This window comes from Hippocampus guttulatus, chromosome 1 (genome assembly GCF_054856545.1).
Source record: "Hippocampus guttulatus isolate MCC_2025c chromosome 1, RoL_Hgut_1.0, whole genome shotgun sequence".
NCBI lineage: Eukaryota > Metazoa > Chordata > Actinopteri > Syngnathiformes > Syngnathidae > Hippocampus > Hippocampus guttulatus.
The window spans coordinates 11,104,655-11,126,455 of NC_141261.1; the positions used below are offsets into that span (position 1 = coordinate 11,104,655).

At 44.5% G+C, this 21,801-nt stretch overlaps 1 protein-coding gene across 9 annotated transcripts in view; it reads left to right on the forward strand.

The window, feature by feature from the left end:
• Positions 1–21,600, forward strand: part of casz1 (castor zinc finger 1) — a 197,447-nt gene extending 175,847 nt beyond the window's left edge. For 5 of the 9 annotated variants that reach the window (XM_086109352.1, XM_086109362.1, XM_086109345.1 and 2 more), the window contains 11 exons: positions 2,629–2,761; positions 3,104–3,170; positions 4,081–4,244; positions 5,472–5,594; positions 5,677–5,997; positions 7,033–7,231; positions 9,663–9,834; positions 12,699–12,847; positions 14,716–14,953; positions 15,752–16,120; positions 17,941–21,600. In XM_086109352.1, the coding sequence (XP_085965478.1) occupies positions 2,629–2,761; positions 3,104–3,170; positions 4,081–4,244; positions 5,472–5,594; positions 5,677–5,997; positions 7,033–7,231; positions 9,663–9,834; positions 12,699–12,847; positions 14,716–14,953; positions 15,752–16,120; positions 17,941–19,184 (3,179 nt within the window). In that variant the 3' untranslated portion in view covers positions 19,185–21,600. The remainder of the gene's footprint in view (positions 1–2,628; positions 2,762–3,103; positions 3,171–4,080; positions 4,245–5,471; positions 5,595–5,676; positions 5,998–7,032; positions 7,232–9,662; positions 9,835–12,698; positions 12,848–14,715; positions 14,954–15,751; positions 16,121–17,940) is intronic. The other 4 variants (XM_086109321.1, XM_086109340.1, XM_086109369.1 and 1 more) reach the window with 3 other exon arrangements.
• The last annotated feature ends 201 nt before the right edge of the window (positions 21,601–21,801 follow it).

Sequence of the window (21,801 nt, forward strand, 5' to 3'; positions counted from 1 at the left end):
CTTGTGTGAGGCATCAGCTCACATTTTTCTGCTGTTTAGCATCTAGGTATAACGTCTATTGTAAGGTTAAAAGTGTAGACACAGGATGGGGGTGTTAGCTGTGGTTTTGTTTCTCGTATTTTTCTCATCAATGTGTGATTTTTTTCTATATTTTAGGGGGAGCGTGGCGAGGGGGCTTAAATACTGGAGGAAGTGGTTTTTGCTTCTATTTCACACACACAAAAAAAGTCAATGTTCTTGTGGCCAGTTTCATTGAGCCTCTTCAATGTTGCCTTTAAATAAGACAGTGAGCCTTTTTTTTCTTTTACTTTCGCAGTTTTTAATTAATGTCCCTCTCTAATTTACCCCTGCGTGTTTTGCCCAGAGATTCGAGCATATGAAAGCTTTACTAATTAGACACACCGTACAAATGATCTTTCGCAAGCTCCGTATCTCATCCAGCGCAATTACATGGCGATACATTATTCCTGGATAATTTCCAGAAAGAAGCTGCTTTGAGTCAAACTCATTTGTACTCCCTCTTTGGGAAAGAAAAAAAAAACACTGTAATGATTTGAAACAGAACAAGAGATGTTTGCACTTTCATCCACCCTAAACAGTCAATGTATCCTCTGAGAATTTGAAAGAATTCTTTCATCTGCCTGGCGATCATGTGTTGATCACATAGCGAATGGCTCCTCTCGAAAGTCGCCTCTCATTTGGGCTGATTTAATTGTCGGTGACAAGGCCGGCTCGTTAATTTTGTGCGTGGTGTGATCAAGTTGGGGGTGGGGAAGGCTGGACTTTGTGAGCCTTGATGACCTCAAAGCAGTTGAAACATTCTGACTGCATTTTTTTTTTTTTGAGCGCCGCCCAACGCTCACCAACAATCCCCTCAAACCACGGCCATTGTCAAGCCCAACTGACATTGACACTTTGCCCGTCTCCGAGCTTTTAGCTGACAAGGCCCAAGACTGGCCTTTCTACTTCTATTCTGCCTGATATGTCTCTGGGTCATCTTGTAGCAGCACCAATAGGAGGAGGGAGAGGGGGTGTGGGGTGGTGGTGGTGGGGGGGGGGGCATCATGGCTATGTCCACCCTCCCACCTCACGTACGTTTGTTCTTGTTTTCTCCCTAGCAGTAAAAATAAATAAATAAAAGGGAGACCGGCCTTACCAGGATGAGGCCAAGGGCACACACTTGGCTGCCCATGACCTTGCCTGTCACAATCCCTCAACGCAAGCCCCAATTCCTAACCAGAGTCCAAACCCTGCCGGTGTTCTGATGTTTTCGGTGTCTTAAGTGTGTGTGTGCTCCCGTTTTTGCGGATAAAACACCACTTATTGTCTCCCAAAAACCTCGGCTTCCCCGCATGGCCCCCGGACAAATTAATATTTCAATCCCATGGGATTTGGAGGAGAGGGTTCATCTTCCTGTCAACGTTTCTGCCTTACGTTGTCCCTTTGGTCTTTGTTTATGACCACCACCAAGGGGGTTATAATTTCCTTTCATTTATTTATTTATTTATTTTTTATTTGCTAGTGTTCACATTTCCTCCTATAGTGGCTCCATTCATGAGGTCGGACATTATTTTTACAAACTATTTTCAAAATCCTATTTTTAAAAAATGAAATATTGTGAATATTTTGCCTCAAAAAAATTGTCATCATTTATCATCAGAGACTGGCTAAGGCTTTGGCTAATGCTTTGGTTTGGGCTGCTGTTTTGGTTAGCGCAAGAGATGAAATGTGCCCAGCCATTCATTCTTAAATGCAAGTGTGTGAACAAGTGGGTTTCCTCAGGGAGGGGGGGGAAAAAAGTGCGTGTCTATTTTAAGAGAGAGACACTTACAAGTTAACGACAGTGCAGGCAACTGTTTGAGGAAATGGTGTTGACTGAACCATTTTCCACGGAAATTTGAGAAGGGCGTGTGGTTTGATGAAAGAAGAACCAATAAAGTCCCGGTGTGGCTCTTGAAAAAATACGCTGACGCAGAATTTTGGTATTTTTCTCTGTATTTTAGGTGAAGAAATCGTGGCTCGATTTTGGTGTTGGTCTTCGTGATACTTTCTGTGGCCTTGGCAGAGATTTGCATTCAACTGAGTGCCACTGAAAATTTGCGTACTCCTCCTTCGCCGAATCTTCCAAATAACCTATTTGGATCAGAACGGGAGCAGGAGGTCGCTTTGTTTGAACCGTTCTGATTGGCTGTCATCTCCAATCTGACCGTCATAACACCCCTGTTCCTCGTGGGTACGCTCGGCGGTACAGTATTGGCTGCAGCGCGTCGCCAGGCCAACGAGGAACCGGATAGGGAGGGGAGGGGTGTGTGTGTGGGGGTGGGGGGTAGAGGGGGGTGTCCAATCTGAGGCTGCCACTTTCCCTCAGCATTAGCATCTCACTTAATGACCAGTTAAGAGGCAGCCCGGCAAATGAGTTGTGACAAGGGCTGCAGAAAAGGGAGTTTTTTTCCCTCATATCGCCCGCCTCTCAATCACCATTTAAAAGGCTTGACGGCCTGACATAATTTCACAATAATTATCACTCCGAGTTCTCTTTTGGGGCCGGGACAGAAGTCAGAATGGATCTCGTCACAGGGTAATAGTGCTGACCAACAATAACGTTGTTGTTTCTCCCTTGATTGTTAGGGAGCGGGCAGCCGGTGCCAGTCAGCCAGTTTCATCTGGCTCAAGTCAAACAGGAACCAGCGGAAGCCAACTCGGGGGCCTTGCAAGACTCCACACAAGAACACAGTTTGGACCTGAGCAAGAAAGACACCAGGTATACTGTGTCTTTTTTTTTTTTTTTTTTTCACAAAATGTGGATCAGGCCAACGAAATGAACAACTCTGACCGATTGAACACGAGCGAGAGTTTCCGACAAGATTGTTTATCAGAAACGCTCCATTTATTCCGATCCTTTCGTGTCTCGATTTTTTTTTGTCTGAGGAGAATGTTTGCGTAAAACCTTCAACTTCAACTCACAGTCTTTTTTTGTTTGTTTGTTTTTTAACAAGACAGTGTTTTCATCTTCATTAGACCGGCACACCTTGCGTGATAAATAGTAATATTTACTGTTCTCATGCAAATCTTTACTAAACAATGTTCATTTTCTTTGTTCCAGTAGTAATGAATCAAATGGACATGCTGTACCGGGGAATGCATCTCTTTTATCCTCGCTTATGAATAAGGTAAGATCCATCCATCAAAGCCCTTTCATCCCAAGACAAATTAGCGGCACACGGTGGGGCCTGTTTGTTTTTTAATGTTTCGCCGCTAATAAGATGAGTTTGTATCATTTAAATTTTCCAGCCATTTTTCACACGGAGTAATTTCCATCGCACCTCACACAAATTAATATAATGAAGTAGTAGCTGGCTGCAACGCCAGATATATCGTCATGTTTGTTTTCTGATGAGCTGTTTTGAACCCGAGGTGCCCTTTTTTTTTTTTTCTCCCCTCCCTTTATGTTCCTTCTCCTTGCCCTGTCTGGCTCTGCATTTATCCACCGTTTATAAATGATATGATTAAAACGCCGCCGTAGAAAGGAAGAGGGAGGTGTACCCTCTTTTTTTTTTAGCAACTTCAAATGTTAGGCTGTGGATATTTACATTCGCGTGCGTGTGTTGTGATGATTAAAATGGACAATGTCTCTAATCACTATAATGACAGGTCAGCCCACCCCCATCCCCCCACCCTCATTTCTTTTTACACATGGGCAACTGTTCAAGACCTCCTTTCGCATACAATTTCCCCTATGTCATCGTTATTAGCTCCGAGACGGACTTGTGCTCGCTTTCCATTGAAGCCAGAGAGCTTAAAAAGCTTGCCAGGTTGGCTTTGGGGCCTTTTTCAAGCGCCCCCACGCCCCAACCCCTCCACATCACATTAAAGGGTTAACCGTGAGTCCCACGAGGACGCTTGGCAAACGTTCCTGGCCTGCACTCAAGCAAAAAGCTGAATGTTTGTCATTCCGTTTGCGCTTTTCCTCCTCTCGCCAAATCGTTTGCACGCGTGCGGCTGTGTGTAAACTCTTCTCACCACGGTGAGCATATTGAAGAGCCCAGCGTGAGTTTTTTTAAGCCGCGTCTCTTACTGTAGATGGCACAGGTGAACCCTGCACTCTTCAACGCCATGCACCTGAAGACGGAGCTGGAGGGCGGCCAGGCCGGCGAAAATTCGGAGGTGGCCCAGTACCTGAGCCAAGTTCTGAAGAGGCCCCAGTTCGACAAGCCCAGCGAGATCTGGAGGACTTACCTCCGCAGGTAAAGAGGTGGCATGGAACTATGGTCAAATTGATTCTTTGATTGATTCATCAACTGACTTTTTAGTCCCTATCTCATTCAGATGTTGGTCTTTCACCCTTTCATGTGCCAATAATGATAACCTGTAACCCGATAACATGATAAAGCTGTCCACTGTAGTAACCGCTGTCCCTGAAAGGGTTCAAAGTCAGCCATTGATTCATCAATTTTATAGCCAAATTTAAAAAGTTATGCCTATTTTTTGATTTTGTAAAACGGTCAAAGAAAAAATCTAAAAGGCAAAAAAAAAAAGGTAAATTGGAAGGAAGTCTTGATAAAATTACAAGCATAGATTAGATGTTTCTTGTGAAGGGCTAATCATTCTTTCGTTCAAGTATAGAATTCCGCAAATGTTTTTTTGGGGGGGTGGTTGATTACATTAACTATCTAATTATTTATCTCTCGATCTATCTATATCAGTGGTTCTTAACTTTTTAAAGGTACCGAACCCAACCAGTTAATCTGCACATTCACCGAACCCTTCATGAGTGAAAAATAAAAATATATTTTTTTTACAAATTCAAGATATTAAAAAAACGCATTTATTAAAAAACTGAAAAAAATAAATAAAACTTCAAGAGATCAGTTTACCTTTTTAAAAAAATAATAGTACGACGTACGATCACGACAGTCACACGTTGACTACTAAGTCAACTAAATTTTCCACCGCACTGATTGGACAAGCAATGTTATATGATCATCTGCAGCCAGCGCTGGCCAAGCGGTCGTGTCATCACTGATGGAAACGTTGAGTCGCGTGTGTCTTACCCTCCATGGCAGAGGCTCCGTCGAACCCCCGAGACTGATTCACCGAACCCCTGGGGTTCGATCGAACCCAGGTTAAGAACCACTGATCTATATAGATTGATAGATCTTTTTTTTTTTTTTGCGGGGGGGTACAATATTCCACCTCCCGCGCACCAACATTCAGTGTCATTTATATTCATTAAGAGTGAGTAGAGTATTTTGTTTTATGTCTAAATGCATCGCTGGGCAGTCATTGTAGTCGCAGCACTGTCCCTCTCATACTGTATGTATCACAGGAAAGCCCCGAAAAATGTTCCTTCCGTTTGAACCGAGTCTGACGGGAATCTAAATGGGTTTGTCATGTGAAATACTACACAGAGGTGACATCAGTCGTGTGATTTGTTGTCAATGGTTTCACTCTGTCTCTCCGTCGACGTCAAGGTTTGACACAGATGACTTCTGCGAGGCTCAGTGTGACTTCCTCCAGAAAGTGCACTTTCACTGTCTAGTCGAGGACTGCGGCGCTCTCTTCAGCACTGTGGACGGAGCCATAAAACACGCAAAGTATGTGCCGCAACCGTTACGGTCCTTGATGTACTTTATGAGCATCAAAAGGGAAAAAAAAGCAAGCTCCTGTGTTTTTTAGCTTCCACCTCCGAGCCACTCTGAAAGTCAAGTCGGAGCCTCCGTTTAGCGAGGGCAAAGTGTCCGGCGAGGGCGGTCCTCTGCGGCCCGCTGCCCCCGTCTCCATGGCCAACAACTCCTCAGTGGATGTGATGCATATCCCCTCGTCCGGTGGCTACAGCTCCCCTCCTCCCTCCCTGTTGGCTTGGAAGCAGCTGACCGGCAGCATCCCCCAGATGCCGGCCTCCATGCCCAACCTGCCGGCCAACTCCCCTCTGGCCACCACCTCGTTGGAGAATGCAAAGCCGCAAGTCAAACCTGGTTTTCTGCAGTTCCAGGAAAAGTATGACAAACATGAGTTCAAAATGAGTAGGACAACTAGAACACGGAACTCTGTTCGACAACAAATGCATTCCCCCGCACGCGCTTCAATTTGCTTACACACACTCACAGGCACACAAAACTGTACCATCGCCTGCAGTAACACATTCTACAAACATTGCTCATATGCTGAGCTGAAAATTGTGTTTTGTTTTGAAAATCGCATGAAGTGGTTAGGCAGTATGTGTTAAGACGTGTTACTTCGTCTGCCGTGCATTAGTGTTTACACGGTGATAAATAGTGGCGTCTTCCACGTTGGTAAAGGATTAACCCAAAACATCTTGTCACTGCCACGCATAAAAGCTCCTTTATCCTAATTTGGTCAGTTTCATTTATTTTCACAAATTAGTACGACTGGTCTCTGGGCCTGTTTTTTATTTTTTATTTTTTTTTACAAATAATGGATGAATGTGAGTGTTGAAAGTGTGGTGCTTTCTGTGATGAGGAAATGCCAATTGCTCAAAAAGCATGCTGATTTTCTCTTTTCCTGAAAAGTGATCGTTTTGGAGATGTGAAGATTCTGGCCCACGCCAGCGATATTATTGCAGAACATTTTTTGTACACCATCCAATCAATTCTCCATGCCTTTAAACTCTAAAAAAAAAAAAGCGCTGCCATACGATTACGTTTTTGTTTTTTGTTTTTAACAGGGATGCACTGTAAATTTCAAACTGACAACGAAACAACTTAAATGATGCACAACAACCAGTAGATGTCTCATTTTAGATATGAGAAGGGCTTAGTTGAGCGTGCTGGGAGAAACAGCTTAATTTTATGCCACCTACATTTTTTCGACAGCTGGTTACAAAAGAACGGAAAAAGGCAGAATCAAACGTTTCTTTTTCTGCTGATGAACGAAGTCTGGTGTTACATTTGGTAGTTTGGCGCCGATGTCATCATTGACCACAATATCCTGTGGGTCTTGAAAAGTCAAAATGGTCAAAAATAGCCGGCAGCGGATGAGTGTTTAATTTTTTTTTTCATTGTTTTTATTCAGTGATCCCTGTTTGGCGACGGACTGCAAGTACTCCAACAAGTTCCACTTCCACTGCTTATTCGGGAATTGCAAGTACGTGTGCAAGACGTCCGGCAAGGCCGAGTCCCACTGTTTGGACCACATTAACCCCAACAACAACCTGGTCAACGTCCGCGACCAGTTCTCTTACTACTCCCTTCAGTGTCTGTGTCCCAACCAGGTGAGTTCACTGTGATAGTACCTTCTGTCGCCCCCCCCCCCCCCCCCCGGCGTTTTCAATGCATGAAGTATGTTGCCCATTATGGCACGATTTGAGGCGATTGGACTCAAGGCTTTCACAAGCGTGGCTCAGCGTCTTCCATCTCAGCTGAAGAAGACAGTCAAGTCACCCCAGTAATGCCTGTTTATATGTCAATAATGTCATTTTGACTGCCGCATTCTCCTCTCAGAAAAGGCCAATTTAGCTGATATTACCCAATAAATCATTGTCACTGGCACAGTAAACAAGGCTGTCTGGAATAGGGCAAAAATCAGCGGAATGCTTTGCAAATGAAACCTAAATGGCAGCCCCCCCCCCCCCCCCCGCCTGCTCTCATGAGCCCACATTTGGAAAACCGTTTAAATGAATTCATTAATGTGCCGAAAATCACCCCTTTCACGAATGCAACCCAACCCCCCCGCCACCCCTTCCCTTCACCCTCCTCTCCCTCCCATCCCTCCTTTCCTCCTCCACCAGCTTTCATCTCCCCGAACGGAGCAGATCTTATTTGGCTCAGTCCTTTGGGACGCGGGCCCCACCAACAGATGGTGGTGTACAGACACGTTAAGAGAGGAGGGGTGACGCTGTCTCCTTCTTAGATAGTGGCCCTGTTCCAAGAGGGAGTAATTCATCTCGAAATTGAAATCAGAAATGTTGTTGTGCCGTTGCCAAGCTGAAATGACAATCAAGAAAGTCAAGACACTGAAGACAATCAAGGGGCGTTAATACATCACAGGATATCATAGCAATCACCAGATGTCATGCAAATGTGCCTCCTGAAGACTCCCCCAGAGCAGTTATGAATCGAGGACTGTGGCGGTTTATGCCGGTTCATACATTACAGCATAGCGGCAGACAGTGGACAGGATCATTATGTCATTGTCATCGTATGCATGTTAGGCATCAGTGCAACCAAAGAGCACTATTGATGAATACAGCCATTCGATATCATCTTCCGACAATTCAAAGACATCATGAGGTTCGCTTTCAAGTCTTCCGACTGACGAAAGTAAGGCGCCCACAGAATACAGTGCCATGAAAAAGTATGTGCACCCCGTCCTAATTTTTGTGTTCTTTGCATATTAATCACACACAAAGATTTCAGTTCATCAAACCAATTTTAATATCACATTGAGATAACCCAGGGAAATTCAAAATGCGGTTTGTAAATGCCAATTTAATTTATTTTGACACAAAAACAAACCTACCTGTCCCAATGTGAAAAAAGTAATTTCCCCCTGAACCTAATTATGGGTTGTGCCACCCCTTCGCAGCAATAACTGAAATCAAGCATTTATAATTATTGGTGATGAGTCTTTCACATCGCTGTGGAGGAATTTTGGCCCGCTCTTCTTCGCAGAATTGCTTCAACTCCGCCATATTGGAGGGCTTCGTAGCATGAAGTGCACGTTTCAAATCCGGACTTTGACTTGGCCACTCCAAAACCTTAACTTAGTTTTGTTTCGTATCGTTGTCCTGCTGCATGACCTAAGAGCGCTTGAGTTTGAGGGCGCAAACTGACTGTCGGATGTTCCTCCTTCAGTGTTTTCTGATAGACAGCAGAATTCATTGTCCCATCAATGACAGTCAGTTGTCCCGCTCCTGAGGAAGCAAAGCAGCCACAGACCATAACACTGTCACCATCATGCTTCACTGTTGACATTGTGTTCTTTTTATCAAATGCTGTGCCATTTTTACCCTAGACGTAACAGGCCGCACATCGTCCAAAAAGTTCAGGTTTTTTTACTCATCAGTCCACAGAATGGTTTTCCAAAAGTCTTGAGGATAATCAAGATGTCTTGTCCCATGGATGCCATTTTTGTCCGGTGCGTTGCTTATGCTAGTCGTGAACACTGACCTGAACTGTGGCCAGCGAGGTCTGGAGTTCTTTGGATGTCGTTCTAGGTTCTTTTGCGCCCTTCTGGATGAGTTGTCGTTGCACTCTTGGAATAATTTTAGCTGGTCGACCACACCTGGGAATGTGTGCCACTGTTCCCAGTTGTATCCATTTGTGGATAATGGCTCTGATTGTGGTTTGCTGAAGCCGCAGAGTCTTGTGATTCTATTTATGTGACTTCCTGATTCAACAAATGTGGTGCTCGGGTCTTGCCTGTGAAATTGAACTCTCTTCAAAACTGTCGTTAGTCACATTTACTTTGTGAATTAACAAGGGGGGTGGGGGGCTACCTGAAAACCTTTGTATGTGAAAAATATGCAAAGAACACAGAAATCAGGAAGGGAACAAATACTATTCCACAGCACTCTAAGTCACATATTTCACCCTTATATTGAGTTGGATAAAATTGACTTTACTCAAGCATTACAAAGCTTATCGCTCAGCATTCACACACAACCACCCTCATGAAATCTTCCGCGCGTCTCGTCTGTGCAGCACTGTGAGTTCCGAATGAGGGGCCACTATCACTGTCTGCGGCCCGGATGCTACTTCGTCACCAACATCACCACCAAGCTGCCATGGCACATCAAGAAGCACGAGAAGGCTGAGCGCCGCGCCGCCAATGGCTTCAAATATTTCACCAAGAGGGAGGAGTGCGGGCGACTGGGTAAGAAACATTCTCATCCTTGAGGGAAGCGATTCTCGACCATTGCGTTGCAACAAATTAATGTGTCGTGAAAGTTAATCATGGGAAATCATCCAATTTCACTTCATAGTTCAAAAATGTATTGTTTGTTTGCAACAAGTTACCGTCTGTATCTTTGTTTATCTGTCCCTGGCTATGCCAATGACATATAGTGACAGGCACAATTAATTAAATTCTCTTCCACTAAATGTACCCATCATGATTTAAGCGTTTAGTATTTGCTTTTTTGTGACATATGCGTTTTAATACTGTTTAGATTTTTTTGTAACATACTGTATGTACCCTGGCTCGATAAAGGTTGAGAAAAACTGCTCTTGTAGTTGGTAGCTATTTAGCTTGGCACAATTACTAATTTTGTGAACCATTTTCCAAAAAGTAAGAGTTAAATAGTATTTATATATTCTAGTACAATAAGCTATTGGTGTCCCCTTGCTGCTGGAGCAGATTCATCATTTGTCATCGTAAAATTTGAGAATACACAGCTAGCGATGCCGAAAATAAACCACATGCTAACATTAGCTTGTTATCGGCAGTGTAAAGTAGCTGAAAGTAAAAGTACAAGTTTTTTTTTTTTTACACGTATTGGATGTTAAATGTATTTAAATAAAAGTAAAATTATTTTTAAAAAAATGAGTAGTTAAACTTTCCTGATGTTTTTTTTTTTATTCCTTTGGTTTTCTTCAGCGATGTAGTTCAAGATGTGCATGTTGGGTAATGAGCGGAGTTACCCGGTTCATTGTGATGCTGGCATCTGCTGGCCTCAAGCCGAAGGGAGCGACAGAGACAGACACACACGCATGCACCCACGCAGACTTCCTCATTACCTGCCACTTCTTTTCATTACTTTCCCCAAACGGTATTTGTGCTCCGCGGTTGACATTACAACAATGATGAATGTTTTCTGATTTAACAATATTTTGTAGTCACGAGTAGCTAAGAGGTTTTATTTGTTGAATGTAAGTTTCCATAAATATAAATCATGAAATAAAGTACGAAATTGTGAGAATTCAACTTCAATACAGTAACAATGCTGGTACTTAGGTCCGGACTCTCGGCACCGCAGTCTCCACTTTGCTGCAGCTGTCCGTTGTCTTGCTGTCGTCAGTCTCCTCTCGAATAGCATTCCCCTCTCTTTGAAAGAAAAGCCGCAGGAATATAGACCGGAGACCCGAGTTCTCTTCCATTGTTATTTTTTGTGAGCGTGTCTCGTTCTGACTGACTGCTCAATGCGCCGTTCGTTTCCTCGGTTTCCCCCGGTACTAATTTAAAGCGGAAAAATGACAACCTCTTGTTCTCGGACTTTGACGATCAAGCTTTAGTTCTCATGCCTGGAGATGTACATTGATTTTTGGTCAACTCTCACAAGAGAAAGAGCAGTGTTGCAATGAGGGAGGGGAGGAGGTGTTTGTATTTGTTTGTTTGTTGTTTTAGTTTTTTTATGACTCGCAATGACACGTCAGGTCCCCAAGGTAGTCGTACTGTAGCAGCAATAACATCGGTGGGTATCCGGCTTTGTTTTCCTCTTCCTTTTTGCCCCTGTCAGAAATGAGCAATTAGGTTTGTGTTAGTTAATTAACCGGCTTGTCTGGTTTAGCCTGTTTGCGCTGGGAAGCTGCACCTCACAGCCGCCGTTGCCACCGCGCACAAATGAATTAAGAGTGATCAGTTTTTTTTTTGTTTTGGTTTTTTTGTTTTTTCAGGCAGTGACACAGGATTTTCATAATACTCAGACAAAGCAAACAAAAACAGTCCCGAAACAGCTGTTTTTCGTCCCCAGCCGGCTCTGCCAAGTGTATTGTTTGAGCGGGGGCGTGGGGTGGCGGTGTTGGGGGAGCAGAAAGGATTAGCATGGCTAACACTGCCGTCATAAAGAATTGATGGCTTGCCAGTCTCCATGGCAGCGACATTAAACTGAACACCGCAGATGATGTTACCTGGTTGGTGTGTGACAAAAGGCACGCCGTGTCACAGGGGTCACTGTTATTTGCTCAACTTTGCCCGGTTTAAAATGTGCCCTGTGTGTGTGTGTGTGTGTGTGTGTGTGTGTGTGTGTGTGTGTGTGTGTGTGTGTGTGTGTGTGTGTGTGTGTGTGTGTGTGTGTGTGTGTGTGTGTGTGTGTGTGTGTGTGAGTGAGAGCTATTTGATGACACACACGTATGGTGCTCTAAAACCCCGGGTGTCATGGTTACTGACACGCTAGCACCTGCCCAGCATGTTACTCAATTATTTCTGCCTGCCTTTACAAAAACAGTATTTGATTAAGTGGCACAAAAAAATAAAATAAAATTAAATTAAATTTAAAAAAAAATATATATATATATATATATATATATATATGTATATATTCATTCAAATTTGAAATGAGAAATCAATTAGGGAGTAAAAAAACAGGAGAAAAGAGCAGAAGGTGCTTAAAAAAAGGGAGCAAAAGACGACTTGGAAAAATGAATTTAATACTCCAATGATTGTGTATTTACTTTGGCTCGCAGGGGTGTGTGTGCGCATTATTGGCCCACGGAAAATGAGAATTTATTTATGTAAATTCCTAATCGAATAAAGGATGTCAGTGTAATAAAAGAGCTCCACAGGTTTAGTGCACAAAAGTCCTGACTTGCTCAGCGTGACACCCCAGTGATCTAATATTCCTCCTACGTTCACTTTTTCTTTTGCCATAGCTATCGTATATCATGAAATTAAAAAAAACTATATTAAACTATATAAATATTGCACTTTGTGCGATCTAATCATAATCACCTGCTGTCGCCTGCACTGACAATATTCAAAGAAAACAAGCTTATGGCCGTTTTTTTTGTCCGTTTTGCCAGGTTGCAAATACAACCAAGTCAACAGCCACTTTCACTGCATCCGCGAGGGCTGCCAATTCTCCTTCCTACTCAAGCACCAGATGACTTCACACGCACGCAAACACATGAGACGGATGCTGGGGAAGAACTTTGATCGCGTCCCATCCCAGGTACTGACTCAGCATGTGACACAAGATGCATGCCATTCTCAAAAGGGCAATTACACAATTACACACAAGTCTGTACGAGCAGGTGCCAGGTGTCTTCCACACACTTTCTGAGGCCGTGACTGCATTTCCTTTTTTCACGATGATACTGGCTGCAAATAATAAACTCATTTTTAATCGGAAACACGGTGCCCAGAGCGAATATCATATTTTGGCATCTTCTCAAACATGTGATGATTGTGTTTTGTAGTAAATATGAAACAGCAAGAGTACACGTCCAAATAAGAACATAGAAAAACATGCAAATAAATATTCATATAAATATACTGTACATATTCGGGGGGGCCCCTTAGTCGAGTGGTTAGCACGTCGACCTCACTGTGCAGAGATATTGGGTTCAATTCCAGCTCCGGCCTTCCTGTGTGGAGTTTGCATGTTCTCCCCGTGCTTATGTGGGGTTTCTCCGGGTACTCCGGTTTCCTCCCACATTCCAAAAGCATGCGTGGCAGGCTGTTTGAACACTCTAAATTGTCCCTAGGTGTGAGTGTGAGCGCGGATGGTCGTTCATCTCTATGTACCCTGTGATTGGTTGGCAACCGGTTCAGGGTGTCCCCCGCCCACTGCCCGAAGATAGTTGGGATAGGCTCCAGCGGCCCCCGCGACCCTTGTGAGGATAAAGCGGCTCAGAAAATGAATGCATGAATATACATATTCATAAAAAATACCAAATCTAGTGTGAGGATCCCCACTGAGGGCATCGGGTAGCCTCCAAGAACCACGTGAGGACCCGCGCCGGACTGTTAGATAAATAGCTCACCTGTGATGGGACATTGGTATTTCCTAGGAGTGTTGTAGAAATTAGAAAATGTGAACACTGGCAGAGATTTGTCAAATGGAAGTGTTGTCCAGTGATAATGAGCTCTTTCCTATTTCCATGAGCAATCAGTGGCCCCTGTTACCAATACGCGGGCCGTTTGCTAGCGGGCTGCACAGATCGACTGTTTGTTTTTCTTTTTGGTAGCAGCCCAATTGGGAATAATATTTTGTAGTCGATATCGGCAACTGCCCCCCCCCCCCCACACACACACACACACTCAGTGATTACTTTACAATCACTGAATATCAGCACCAAAGCCACCTCCCCCTACAAATCCCCCACCCAGTCATCAACGAAAGGTTGCCGTGAAAAATCTGTACTATCGGTCCCGGATGGAAAAAAAGGTTGGGGACAACTGATACTGATTAGCATGAGCAGTATCTTCTCGTGAATGAATTTCATTCATTATTAATAGTAACTTATAAAGGTAATTTCAGCAAATTTGTTCTTTCAGAAGTCCGAATCAAACTGGCGGCCCTTTGCATTAATCAGTACCGAAGAAGTCGCTTTCGGTTCAGAAAACGTTGGCGAAATCTGATCTAAAAACCAAATGCAAAAAAAATAAAAAATGAAAACGTTTGACAGAAAACTAAACGAATCTGACAAACATGTACTTAATACACTGATGTGAAAGAGACTGATATGTAAAAATGGAAAAGAATGATAAAAAGTACGCCATTGTTTTTTAATGCAACTCTATGCCAAAACGCAATGGCTTCCACCTTGAGAAGAGTGCAATACTTCTCATGCCGAAGCAATCCGTGACATTCAAGACTCCGTTTGAAGGAAAATATTCTCATTGCGTCTCACTCTTCATCTCTATGGCCCACATCGCACTATAAATGGATTCCCGTGTGGATTTTCTGGTTCTGTTTGTACTTTTTTTTTTTCTCTCCCCGGAATGCCTCATGCAAAAAACGTTACATGACGTTCCAAAAGTCAAACCCCGCATGAATTAAAAGGCGTTCCGTGTCCGTTTTTTGCATGGCTGCAGGTGATGCCACTGAGCCAGAGGCCCGATGACCTGCATCATGGCACCGGCATGGTGTCGGGAGCCATGGCGGCCCACTCCGATATCACTTCCAGTTACTCCTCCGCAACCGTCGAGGACGCTGACGATTACGTGGACTACATGGGAGGCGGGGGCAGCCCCTTGGGTATCTCCTCCGAGTCGTCCAATCAAGACCGCAGCTGCACCAGCACCCCAGTGGGCAACGATGGCTCCCCAGCAGGTAGACACTTCACACAAGCACACGCGGGCGGGGCCGCCACCAGTGTGACAGGTGGAGACACGCAATGTCATCCATCACTCATCATCATGAAGTCACGTACTGTATGTCCTCATCGAGGAGTTCAGGCCTACTGTACCTCACCGGAGCCGTACGCTGCCGCATGCTTTCACTTAGAGATCAAATCTGCTTGGGTGCGCTTGGTCATTCTTTTCTTTTCTTTTTTTAAATTTTTTTATAATGGATTTGTTTATTTAACACGGGCAGCGCTAAAGTGATTGACAAAATACAGAGGAAGATGAAATACAGACAAATGCATGAATTCATATTTAAAATCCGAGACAGTAGTTTAAGCCAGACTTGTGTCATGTTGTGAGGTGCCAGTTAGAATCAGTCAACAGCCTCACCCTACTAGGAAGTCAATTCCAGAGTCCGGAGGCTCTTTTAGAGAAGTCTTGAACATCCAGTACATCGTCTCCATTTCCTCGAAATTGTTTCATAATAAGAGTGTGGCTTGAAGTGACTTTTCCTGCTTTTTTTAAGTCATGTTTTATTTCGAAAGATTGTATATACCTGCGTTCTCCATGCGGTGCCACCTCTGTCATCATTGTAGTTCTGGCTGGTGCTTACTTGTCTTGAATGGGCCTCATTTTGTATCATTCTCTTATCTTTATCTTCCCTTTTTACTTCCCATCCCTGTGTGTGTGTGTGTGTGCGTGTGTGTGGGTGCGCTGTTTGTGGGCCCCAAACTCCCTCCCTCTTGCCCGCCCTTCACCCTCTTTGGTCAACCTGTCTCTCCAGGACTAGGCTGCCCCACCACCACCACCACCACCACCACCACCCCTGCTGACACTAGCCAAAACGCTCCTCCTTCCTCACCTCCTCCTGCTCCTCTTCCACCACCGCCACTTCCACCTCCTCCTTCCGTACCGCAAGCCGGCCTGCCGGCCCAGTCTCAGGCTACATCACTGTCTCCCGCTCTGCTCCGACCACCCTTGCCCTCGCTCCCATACCTCCTCTCTCCATCCTGTCTGTCATACTCTCTGCTCAGCGCCTCTCTGGGAGCCACTCTGAGTGTTGTCATGCCAACCAACACACCAGCTTACAGCCCCATCATTGCCACTCCGTCGCCGGTTAAAAATGACGTCCCGATAGTGCAGGACGCCGCAGGTACTTATCCTCGAAGCAAACCAACACTGCAGCCGTCACTCACTGTTGAGTCCTGTGCAACGTGTTCATTGTGTCAGCAAAAGTGGCTGTGTAGATTTGTGGGAGGAAGACAGTAAAATGAATTTCCCGGCATGCATTTAGAGTCTTAATAAAAATTGAAATAAAACAAAAACATTGACATTACACTCACATGACAGTTAGTAGGCCTTACAGATGTTTTTTACAAATGTTTGGGTGGTGAATCCAAAATCTCAGTTTTTGAGCTATAGGATCCAGGTTTTCATAACAAATATGAAATAAATGTGTATGCAAATAAAACACAAAAATCAAGTTGTTAAAATAAAATGGAACAAAGGTATGGCCATGAAAAGCCAGCGCATTTTTTTTTAATTCCTACTTTGCCAGCTTTCTGTTTGCAAATATTGATGGTAGTGTGAGCTGCACACACCTCTCGACACACCGTCTCAATTCTGACTGCACCAACAAGTTGCCACGTAGCTGTCGATGAGTCCAATCGTATTAAGCGGACAAGTCTTACGACAGCTAAGCAGTGGAATTTTGCTTACCTGGAAAGCTGTGGAGGAAGAAAAAAAACAAAAAACTTGACGTGCCGGAAAAACACTGACTGCAATTTTGAAACAAGCGTGCCAGTTTTACTTTTAATCAGCATACAAAGCTAACTCAACAGATTTTTTTTCTTCAAAATTCTACCCCAGTATTATCGATATATACACAACATTAAGTGTCAAACTCAAGGCCTGAGGGCCAGATCTGGCCCGCCCGGTCAATTTATGTAGCCCATGAAAATTAAAAAAAAATTAAATCCATTTTATTTTTAATATATATATATATATTTTTTTTTGTAATACAAATTGTCATGTGGAATAAATAACATTGAGATTTTGCAATAATTTTGTTACCCCGTTTACCCTCACTTGAACAACAACTGAACAAACTATTTTAATCAACCTGACTGATTTCAAAACTAGTAATCTATTCATTTGTTGCGTACAAGTAATAATTTTGTGGTTTCACTGTCATAACCAAATTGACCTGCGACTAAAATTAGTTCCTACATGGACAAATTTATTGGGACACCTGCCCATTGCATCTACAAGAAGTGACAATGGAAGACCCTCATTGTATGGAGTGATAATAACTTGCACTCTTCTGGAAAGACTTTCTCAACAATAAATTGGAGTGTGTCAAACTACATTGCAGTTTGGCCCACCCCCTGGTTGACACGATTAAAATCTGCTCACTATCACAATACTTTTGTCCAAATAGTGCGCCTGCGTGTTCCCATGGAGTTGAGATTTCAGCAATAGTGCACTAAACTTGGTAAAAAAAAAAACCTCAGTCCTCATCTCATCTTTTACAATCCAGTTATTTTAATCACGCCTCAAGTTTTATGGAGACCCACCGTTTCCCATCTTGCCGAACGGGGATCACATCATTAGCGGTGACCGCAGGGTGTCGCGCAAGGTGGGCGCCCCCACTTAAAATAACACGCGGATGAGAGGGCCGGTTAAGACCCAAAGCCACGTCTCTGTTTGGAGGCGGGAGACACCCTGTAAAAGTGTCATGTTCCAAAGTCAATCTATCACTTTCCTCCCTCTTTGAATGGTAATGGCAATTAGGAGTCGGAATTGGTGGCTCTCTGTGCTTACTCAGCTGTGAACCACTTGTGCCTGAGTGAGGTCGGACATTAGCGTCGCAACCGGGAAGATCTCACAATGTGATGATGTCGTTTGCGGCTTTCACTCGGAGAAGCAACCGATTTTTCTTTTACGCGCGTCCTCTCCTTTGTTGTCCGACAGGAAACACCATCTCCATCCCCACCGCCGCCGGAGCCAAGAAGCGCTTCTGGATCATCGAGGACATGTCCCCGTTCGGCAAGCGCCGCAAGACGGCGTCCTCGCGCAAGATGCTGGATGAAGGGATGATGCTGGAGGGCTTCCGGCGCTACGACCTGTACGAGAACTGTAAGGACTCGGGCTGCCAGTTCTCCCTGAAGGTGACCCACTACCACTGCACCCGCGAGAACTGCGGCTACAAGTTCTGCGGCCGTACCCACATGTACAAGCACGCCCAGCACCACGACCGCGTGGACAACCTGGTCCTGGATGACTTCAAGAGATTCAAGTCCACGCTGAGTTGCAACTTCCTGGATTGCCAGTTTTCGGGCAACAGCACCCACTTCCACTGCCTGCGCTGCGGCTTCCGCTGCACCGACAGCACCAAGGTGACGGCCCACCGCAAGCACCACGGCAAGCAGGACGTGATCAGCGCCGCCGGCTTCTGCCAGTTCAGCTCCAGCGTGGACTGCGAGGTTCCCGACTGCAAGTACAAGCTCAAGTGCTCCCACTTCCACTGCACCTTCCCTGAATGTAAGCACACAGTGGTGGGGATGTCCCAGATGGACTCCCACAAGCGCAAGCACGAGAAGCAGGAGCGCGGCGAGCTGCCGTCCGTGTCGCCCAAACCGGAAGCCATGCACCACCTGACCTCCTCGGCCGGCCCTCAAGCCTCCCTGGCTTTGAACGCGTCCCGTGGACTCAGCCACCACGTCGGCAACAGCAGCACCCCCTGCATGCTCTACTCGAGCGGCGGGCCGGAGTACGGCCACCCGTACCCGCCGTCTTCCATCAGCCTGGACGGCTCCCTCAACCTGGGCACAGACAGCGGCAGCTCCCTCTTCTTCCTCAAGAACGCCACCGGTCTGGGTCTCAATGACTCGCTGGACCTGAGCAAGAAGATCCACCAGGAGGCGGCGCGACGCACGCCGGGCCACAACGCGCCCCTGGGCATGCTGGCGGCTCAGGACGACACCACCGGAACATCCGGGGAGGCCGAGGACGATCTGTCGCCCGAGGAGGAGGCGCGGGCTGAGGATGAAGAGGACGAAGAAGAGGAGGAGGACGACGACGATGCGGAGCTCAACACCGACTCAAACGATGATTCGGCGGCAGAGCCCGAAGAGAAGGACGACGGGGAGAGTTTTGATGCTTCCGTTAACCACACTGACACTTCCCAACTGGCCAAACAAGTTGGCGACCCCTGAAGAAAAAAAAAACAAACAAACAAAACCTCGGCGAAAAGCAAGCCGATGAACGCTTAAGCAAACAAGAATGAAAGAGGCCTCATTCATCATGTTTCGAGACTTCACGTGACAACAAGGAACAACTGCAGCGAGGACAATGGAAGGAAAAAGAAGACGATGGCCCAATTGTGATTGATGATGATGTTTACAAGATGACCAACATGATTCATTCAATAATGCATTAAAAAAGATGAACGGAGACACATGCAATTGGGCCCGGTTTACACTTGGGAGTGGCAATGTAAAACATTTTACTACACATCGGTCTTTTTGTGTGCGTGCATGTTTGACATTAATTTATTTCAATTTTTATTTTTCACGTTTTTGTGTGTGTGGGGGGGAAACAACAACAAAAACAACAACAAATCTCTCTATGTAACGATCTCTGTCAAGTGTGCGACGAAAAGAAAAGGAACTTTGCCCTCTCGGGCCACCCCCACGTGAACCTGCAAGGAAGCACACGTTTTAAAAGACAACAAAAGGGAAGTGAATCACTAAGGAAGAACAGGAAGCGTTCAAACGATTTTTTTCTTGTATTATGTATAATTATTATTATTATGAGACACAAAGAGAGTGTCACTCTCTCTAAGACGTTGGACTTCTTTTGGGGGAGGCGTGCAAGCGAGCCGGGCGGTTTGGGCCGCGAGCTCCGCTGAGCACCGCCTCACTCGGGCTGACATTCTGCTGGAAAAGGCACCAAATAAGCAGCCTGTGTAATTTAACCACCCCCCCCCCTCACATCCTCCCACCCACCGTCTTTGGTGGAAGAGAAATCAACCCTGTGTGTGGATAGTGCACTTTTCTACTAGCTCACCATGATGCAAATCGAGTGGCGGCGGATGACTCATGTTTATTTTTGTTACCATTTGCATTACGATGTTGTTTTGTTTGCTGTCAGTGAGAAGCATATCAATCTGTAAGCTGAATTCATAAACGTGAGGTGGGTGGGGGGAGGGGGGGTCAGTAGTTGATTAGATGCAGAGCCGGATGGAGGGAGGAGCATCAGGTAGTGTATTTAATATTGGAAAAAAAATGTACAGACCGAAACTGCCTCAAATGGCGTTACGTTTCTCTCCCCCTCCACACCCCCGCCCTCCCTCGCCCTGCTCGCTGTCATGGCTGTAACGGTTGAGCTTCGGTTGTGATGGTTTTAATTTAATATTTATGTGAACTTCCAAAAATGAGAATTTTTAGGGTGTTATTGCACTTTTTAGTTTCATTTTACCATTCGGGGATTAAAAAAAAATAATAATAATAATTCTATATATATATGATATATATCTTTTTACAGGGAATTTGCTTTAAAATTATGTTGTTTTAGCTCACTTTGCTTTTAATGCACAAATAGGTGTTAGTGTGACAAAAAAAATGTTTTGTGATTTATTTAAAAAAAAAATACAAGCTGTTTTGTTTCTTATTTTGCTTTTTTTTTTTTTTTGATGGGGAAATTTTGGTAACAAGAAAATGTGTATGCCAGATAAAAATGGCATGCTTGCAAGAAACACTAATATGGACTGTGAGTTTAAGTTTTAAACTTCATGGCAATGCTCTTCTTGTAGTGCTAAATTATGAATCACTCTGGTTTATATGGAGCAAATATGTACGACTGAGGAGTGGACACACTGGTTATAAATGATCTCCTGAGCTTGGCATTGGAAATAAATATCCATCATATAGGGAATAATGATGTGTGTAGATGATTTTCCTCCAGCTATTGTTTAAAGAAGAAAAAAAAGAGGCTGTACAGTATTTTCCTCTGTAAAAAAAACAAACAAACAAACAAAAAATGCTCTTTGAGGAAATTTTAAAAACAAAACCATAAGAAGGAAAAAAAGTGATAATAAAAAGAATACAAATAATGTCATAGTTTGCTTGTGTGTGTGACATTTCTCAATTATGACCGGTTCCGATTTTATTTCTTTTTTTTTTTCAAAACGGTTCATACTGAACATCTTTGGCTTCCGTTATTAGGCATTTTCTTAAACAATGTCAAAGCTCAAACTCACTGATTAGAATGTGTCTGGTTTATTGAACAATGTGTTTTATTCATTTGTCATTTCTGTGTGTGCTTTGTTTCTGTGTGTGAGTGTGTGTGTGTGTGTGTGTTTTTCCTCATGAACTGAACTTTTTGTTTGGTTTCTATTTGTAGTTTGCTGTGGGCATGCCTCGTTCACAGACTGTCTCCCGGGACTCTCTCGCAAAGCAAGAGATCCTCCGAAATTTTTTTGGACATCTTTTTTTTTTCTTTTTCAGACAACTGTAGGAGCTGGGAGACAATAATCACTTGAATTTAGTTTGTACGTTTGTATGTGTGTGGCTGTACAATTGCAGGATTTGTAAAAAGTTGGAAATAAAGAAAATATATAGTGATGACATACGGTATATGTGGTGCTTGAGCATGTCGGGAGGCCCTTGGGGGACGAGGAGGGCGCAGGGGGGGGGCTCGATGAAAGCAGGGCCAAAGGTTAAAGCCGTCCATTTGCCGCCTTTTTTGTAATGTCACCGACACTACTGAAGTGAGTGTGCATGCATGCTTGTGCTTGTGCGTGCGCGTGCGTGTGTGTGTGCGTGTGCGTGT